Source organism: Jaculus jaculus, chromosome 15 (assembly GCF_020740685.1).
Source record: "Jaculus jaculus isolate mJacJac1 chromosome 15, mJacJac1.mat.Y.cur, whole genome shotgun sequence".
Taxonomy (NCBI): domain Eukaryota; kingdom Metazoa; phylum Chordata; class Mammalia; order Rodentia; family Dipodidae; genus Jaculus; species Jaculus jaculus.
In genome coordinates, this window is record NC_059116.1 from 22,362,039 (window position 1) to 22,369,595 (window position 7,557).

Consider the following 7,557-nt stretch of genomic DNA (forward strand, 5'->3'; position numbering starts at 1 on the left):
GGGAAATCCAAATCAGACTGAGTGGAATTGTTTTCATCCATTTCCTTTTATGTTTTAATACCTACATCCTTTGTTTCATACAGTATTTATTTTACGTAGTAATTTTATACTATTCTGAAAGACCAACCAATGTCTATAGGGATGACATTTTGACCATTTAAAATTTTTAATTTTGGGGCTGGAGAGATGGCTTAGTGGTTAAGGTGCTTGCCTGCAAAGCCTAAGGACCCGTGTTCAACTCTCCAGATCCCATGTAAGCCAGATGCACAAAGGTGAGGCAAGCAAAAGGTTGCCCATGCTCACTAGGTGGCACAGTGTCTGGAGTTTGATTTTAGTGGCTGAGGCCCTGCCATGCCATTTCTCTTTCTCTCTCTTAAAAATTTTTTTTGGGGGCTGGAGAGATGGCTTAGCGGTTAAGCGCTTGCCTGTGAAGCCTAAGGACCCCAGTTCGAGGCTCGGTTCCCCAGGTCCCACGTTAGCCAGATGCACAAGGGGGCGCACGCGTCTGGAGTTCGTTTGCAGAGGCTGGAAGCCCTGGCGCGCCCATTCTCTCTCTCCCCCTCTGTCTGTCTTTCTCTCTATGTCTGTCTCTCTCAAATAAATAAATAAATAAAAATTAAAAAAATATTAAAAATTTTTTTTTGAGGGGCTGGAGAGGTGGCTTAGTGGTTAAGGCACTTGCCTGCAAAAGCCTAAGGACCCAGGTTCGATTCCCCCGTACCTACATAAGCCAGATGCACGTGGTGACACATGCGTCTGGAGTTTGTTTGCAGTGACTGGAGGCCCTGGCGTGCCCATCCTGTTTCTCAAGTAAATGAAAAATAAATAAAAAATTTATATTTAAAAAAACAACAGATATATTTGGCTAAACAACAAAAGAAAATTAATGATACAAGAGTTACTGGTACACTTTCAGAACACAGACCTGCTCGGCGTTTACTCTGTTCTGTTCCGCTGCAGACAATGTGCCCCGTGTGCCTGGACCGGCTGAAGAACATGATTTTCCTCTGTGGCCATGGGACATGCCAGCTCTGTGGAGACCGCATGAGCGAATGCCCGATTTGTCGCAAGGCCATCGAACGAAGAATTCTTTTGTACTGATGAAGAAACACAGAGTGTGTCGTATTAGCTAAAGTGTGTGATCATGAGATCTTAGAAAACTTAAGCTAGCTAAAAGTTTAATGAATGAATTTGTAACCTCATAGTTTATTGACCGGAGGGTAGAGTGTAAATTTATCAGAAACAAACAAACAAAAAAACCCAACACAAAACAAAATCTTCACCACAGTGTTTGAAATTGTGACTTAACCCCCATCCCCCAAATTAAGAACACAACCCTATTGTAATTCATAGGGAATTTACATTTCACTTCTAAGGGGAAAATCCCTTAAGGATCTCTTTCATTTTTGTTTTATTGTATTTTCTCATATAATTTATAAATTTGTTAAATCTTAAAAGACATGCTTCCATGTGATGAGTTATCCTTTAAATTATCATGGTTTTATACAGTGAAATGATACAGGCACTTTGAAAAGTCATGTATCAAATGAATTGGCAATCTGAACTATATCACCTGTATTAAGTAATAGCATTGTAATACAAATGCCACATAGTTAGAGAAGTACCGAAGAGAAGATTGTACTCTTAACTTACACCAGAAGGTGTGCAAATGTTTGTCTCTGCGCTCTTTGAGCAGTCTTTAGTATAAACTAAGAGAATTTCACATTTGGCTTATTTTCTAGATTTAGAAGGAAATGGTTTGCCTTAACAGTGACATGGAAAGGAACAATGAAGCCGTAGTGGAAAACTGAAGAGGGCCAACAGCAATGAAAGAGTACCTGTTGCCCTCCAGCTGCACTGCTTGCAGTTCCCTGGGCTCTGTTTGCATCTGCCAGCCTTTAGAAGAATGTCTGGGTTTCCCTGTGGTGGCTTACTGTGTTTGATGTAACCCGCAGGTTGATCCTGCTCTGTTGGGACCTCTGAGGTTCCCCATTGAGCTTGGGTGATACATTGCCCAAAGGCAGCAGTGTTTTCTTGTGTGTGTCTATTAATTCTGACAGTGTTACTGATTCTACCCTCATCAGAGGCCTTACTTCGTTCTTACTGTAAAGGATACAGCCTCTCTTCATACCTACAAATGAAGGTATTATTTAAACTGCCAACAACAGCCAAGTTGTAATAGATAACCTAGTTACAGATACTTACATAGAAAGAGTGTCAGGACATTCATAGAAGTAGATCTGATTACTTGTAGAATTGGGGGGCGGGGTGCACACTTTGACTCTAGGACATCTAATCTTTTTATCTCCTGGGAATGCGTGATCTTTTGTATCTAGGGTAAATACACTCATAAGTGTTTTGGGGTTCCTTGCTGCTAGATGATAACAAATATGAGCTGTTGACAATAGTGACTATTATTACAGACTGTGGATAGCTTATTCTTAAACAGAATCCTCTTTTTTGTAGTTACTCCCCATTTTGAACCTGGGCAGCTTCTCTCACTTCGGTTCCTCGGCCATGGCACAGTGGTGGCGAGCAAGGTGACAGCCTGTCTGCGCAGGGCTGCTCCGTCCTTAGCCGTTGCTTCTTGTGCCAGGCCCGCCAAAGCAGTAGTGAGCTTTGCTGGCTGCACTTGTAGGCTCAGCAACGCCCTGCCTGCTTTTAGTGGAGTAACTATTGCCTTTTTTTTTTTAAACCTTCCCCTCTTTGGGCTTCTGATACAGAATCTCTCACTATATTCCAAGCTGGCCTGGAACTTGCTATGTTGTTCAGGCTGGCCTCAAACACGCGACCCTCTTGCCTCTGCCTTCCAAGTATGGGGTTTCAGACACTACATATGGCAACTGTTACCATTTTGAACAGTAAAACTTTTATAAATTTCCAATTTGAAACTTTATGTGGGGACTGTAATTGTCTAATAAGGAGCCAATGGGGCCATTTTTTTAAAAGTATATTTTGAAGTAATGAAAAGATGCATGTGACTGATTTGATGTTTACATAAAGCGACAAACTGTCTTCTTGCAGATTGGATAATAGCAGCAGTCTGGATTTTCTTTCTTCCCTGACACAGATCGCCCATCCCTGTCTGCCACTGCTGCAAGGCAAGGGGACACCTAGGTGACCCATGCAGCCTGGCGACCTTGTGGGTTACAGCTGCATTTCTCTGAAATCCTTATTTGTCTCCTGAGCTGCTGTGCTAACTAACACCTATATCCCTGCAAGGTGATAGCACCTTCCAGACCAGTCATTATTTCCTCCATCTTCAAAACACAACATTAACTTCTATCATAGAAGACATGGATCGTCTCCTTTTAATGCCAAGTACATGTGGGTTTTTCTCTACTTGTATCACTTTAAAATCTGTTTTGTGAATGAAGAGGTCCTTTTGTTTATGTCATCAAACACCTAAAATTACTTTAAACTCGTTTTGCGTTTGTGGGAGACAATAATAAGATTGAGGACCCGACCACGTAAAGTGGCTGTCCTCCGACTCTGAAGCTGCTACCTCTTTCTGTGCGTCTCTCGGCCGTACTTTTGCCACTTGGGTTTGTTTCCACCTCCTTATCTAATCCTGTGCCTCCAAAGAGTTCTTACTTTCCCTCGATCACTTCTAAGATGACGTGCGCCTGGGCAGATAAGATAGGGATTGAGTGTCAGCTAGCGGCCCACCGCTGTAACCAAGCTCAGCCTTGTAGCACGGTCACCAGGGGTGTGGCACTTACAGGTTTCAAGCCATCTGCAGACACAGTGATCCAAAAGCGCAATTAGTATTTCTTCCCAATGTTTCAGGAGAGCTGCCAGTAGTCCCGGGGTTCCTCTCTGTACCCCTGCCCTACCACGTTTCCTGCTTTATCCTGCGACTGTCAGCTCACTTACTGCAAACGCAGCTCTCCACGTGGTGCTAGCCCGGCTGCATTTGTTCACTCGCTTTCACAGACTTACCTGTACCACACGCATAGGTAATTTTGTGGGGAGCAAGATTTTCAAGAGAAGATAATTTTGTATTAGTGTGAGAACACTATATTAGACAACTCTTTAACTGGCTAAATTATGCTTGACTTAAGATATTTGTAATTTTAGCGGGGCGTGGTGGCGCACACCTTCAGTCCCAGCACTGGGGAGGCAGTGGTGGGAGGATCACTGTGAGTTCGAGGCCACCCTGAGACTCCATAGTGAATTCCAGGTCAGCCTGGGCTAGAGTGAGACCCTACCTCAGAAAACCAAAAAAACAAACAAACTGATATTTATAATTTCAACCATTGCAAATTAACCAGCAGTCCACTGAAGCATGCAATTGATAGATAATGCTGGAACTCACTCTCTTAAACTCTGTCTTGATGGCTTTATCCTGTAAGAACATTGGAGAATCTTGGCACACTCCTGCCGCGTGGCCAGTTCAGTTCTCACAGCTTGCTGAGTTGTTTTCACACTCCAGCACATCCTGTGTAATTGTATGTTGCCCATTTGCTGTTTGTTTATTCTGAATTTTGGGCACATTTCAAACTAGGAATTAGTTAAACTTGTGAACTAAGATGAGGGATCTAGTCGAGCCAGGTCAGGACACTGGGTTGCAACAAATAGGAAATAGAAGTAAGTGTGCACATAATAGAGAAGGTATCATGGGCGTTCACGTTTGTGAAGTGTACTTAAGTCTGAGGAATAAATCCATTTTAGCATGGTTTATTTCACAGTTGTTTTGTGAATTACAGATTGCAATACAAGTTACTTGTAGCTAATTCCAGAAGGAAAAGCACTTATCCTCAGATAATGTTTCATAGTAATAACGTGTAAAAATTAAATCATAGAACAGGGTTTTTTTTTTGCATTTTTTATGTGGTAAAAATCATATACAACAAGCTTTTCATTTTAGCTGTGTCTAAGTATATAGTTTTGTGATGTAAGTACATTTACTTTGTTCTAATACATTCTAGAATTTTTGGCTTGCACAACTGAAATGTCATAATCACTAAATAACTCACATTTTCCCTCCTTCCCGCCTATGAATTTTGACCATAGATAAATGAAATGCCTGAATTACTTAGTAGTTCATTTATTTTGGTAAGGTCTAAGTAAAGTTATGGTCAATATCAAGTTCCTTAAATCTGAAGGGGGGGGCACTTCCATCCCTCCCCCACCCTCATTGTTGTAAACAATAAATGAGTCTTACATGCATGTAAGTGGGTTTTATCATTTCATTTTGAGCCAGAGAGGAGAAATACACTTTAAATAACAGAATTATTAGGTTAGCTTTGAGTTTGTACTAAACAAACAGATTTTCACAAACAATGTGTGCCTTGTTAAAAAGTCAGCTGTCTTTAAGTCTCCTTGTCAACGTTGTAGAATACTTTTTTCTCTGAAAATGGCAACCTAGAGCCGGGCGTGGTGGCGCACGCCTTTAATCCCAGCCCTTGGGAGGCTGAGGTAGCAGGATCGCCATGAGTTCTAGGCCAGCCTGAGACTCCATAGTGAATTTCAGGTTAGCCTGGGCTAGAGTGAGACCCTACCTCACAAAACCAAAAAAAAAAAAAAAAAAGAAAAGAAAAGAAAAGAAAATGGCAACCTAATTTACCTTGAGTATTATGATAGGAATGCTTACTGATATTACTTGATAATCATGTATATCCTTGGAACTTTAACATATATACAACTATAGCAGTATTAATAATTACAGTTTTAAAATATTAAATTTGAGGAAGCTGTCTAATGTTGTTTCATGTGTCTGTTGCTTTACGGAGGTGAGGGGCGACCCTCTCTGTAGATGAGCTTCATGTGAGCTTCAGGTTAGTAGTGGGTTAAACTCCAGTACAACGGGAGAGCTAGCTAGCTGCTGAGTTAAAATTGTAAGTTTCTACTTCAGCATTTTCTACCTCCTTTTCTTCCAGAGTGAAAAGGAAATGGGAGCCTGAGGTTAAAATTGACATTTTGTTTTGTTTTGTTTTGCTGAGCACTTAGGCAGTAGGCACAGGAAAATTGACCTGTCACAAGAGTCACGTGCTTTAAAGCTGCAAGTCATAATTGACGTGTACAATGTCTAGGAAGAAGTATTTCGATTTTCTATGTACTGTTCTTGATTTTTATTTCAGAAACGTAAGTTCTTTCCTCCACAAAGCAAAATGGCCCTGTGATTTTTTTTTAATTTTTTTAAAATTTTTATTTATTTGAAAGCAACAGACAGAGAAAGAGGCAGATGGTGAGAGAATGGACGCACCAGGACCTCCAGCCACTGCAGACGAACTCCAAACGTGTGCACCCCCTTGTGCATCTGGTTAATGTGGGTCCTGGGGAATTGAGCCTCGAACTGGGGTCCTTAGGCTTCACAGGCAAGCACTTAACCGCTAAGCCATCTCTCCAGCCCCTCTTTTTTTTTTTTTTTTTTTTTTTTAATAAAAGAAGGAAACATGCCATTTTGTCCAAGGTTATGATTTCAGGACACTGTTGACAGTTCTGACTCAGGGCTTTTTAGCAATTTAGCCAATTGTTAAGTCTATTTGGAAAACTCCCATCTGCATACTCTTCAGTGCCTTGAAAGAATTACTAACTTGGCGACACTCCTGAAGCGTTGTAGGATGGTCTCTAGTGCCCGGGTCTAACGTGCACATTTCTTGTCATGTTGCTAGGCTGCACGTGTTCGCATAATTCTTTAAAGGAAGTTTCTAGATTTGCACTTGATATTTGTTGTAAAAAAACTGACAACTTAAGGCCTTGACACTGTTACTAGAAGCCTGATTATTGTTGTGATTATGCAAAGTCACCTACAAGTAGCTTCTGGGGAGAGGAAAATGCTTACGCCGCCGTTTACTGTTTAGCACAAAAGGAGGATCAATTTGGGAACCAGATTATCTTCCCCTCAAAGGAAAACAAAATGGAGCAAACCGAAATCCTTCGTTCAAGCAATTCAGTTAAAATGTTAGCTTAAAGGCAATCATGAATTGCATGTCACTGTTGATGCTAATCTTGTAGATGAAATCCAGTTTCTCTCTGTTGACCTCAGTCTCATCCTTATTGCATATTCATTCACATGATAGAAAACTGTTTTGTTTATCACAAATGTTTTGCTTTGTATCTGTATTTTTCCAGTTTTTTTTTTTTTTTTTTTTTAGCATTCAGTGTTGGGATAAATTTAAAGCCTTGTTTGTATTATAGTGTCTGTATAGATTCTGATTTATGAGCTTTTGTTTAAAACGCTTAGTAAGAACTAAGCTTTTTAAAAATGAATGAAAACACGTACCATTAATAAATTCTGTGGCATAATACCTATTCTCTCTGACTTTTGGAAACTGTTCTTTATAATAATATACATGAATTTTTATTTTTAAGGCATTTGAACACAAATCTGAATACATCCAAAAATCTCTTGTTATTGGACAGGAAATGGCCTTATCTTAGAGAAACAGGGACACCCATCTCTAAGTCACCACGAGGAGTCAGCATCCACATAGAGGCCTGCACTGTGGCCCTGCTCAGGAGCCTCTGTCCAAGGGCCAAAGAAGTGTTTTCTGTTTCAACCCTCTGCTCTCTTTCAGGGTCAAGATGCATTATGAAAATAGTCTGAGTAGG

General features: G+C 40.7%; 1 protein-coding gene across 1 annotated transcript in view; it reads left to right on the forward strand.

Annotated features, from left to right (window-relative positions):
• Mib1 (MIB E3 ubiquitin protein ligase 1) overlaps window positions 1-5,172 on the forward strand; it is a 110,264-nt gene extending 105,092 nt beyond the window's left edge. Inside the window, exon 21 of the mRNA XM_045134689.1 lies at window positions 961-5,172. Within this exon, the coding sequence (XP_044990624.1) occupies window positions 961-1,101 (141 nt within the window). The 3' untranslated portion in view covers window positions 1,102-5,172. The remainder of the gene's footprint in view (window positions 1-960) is intronic.
• Window positions 5,173-7,557: the final 2,385 nt, after the last annotated feature.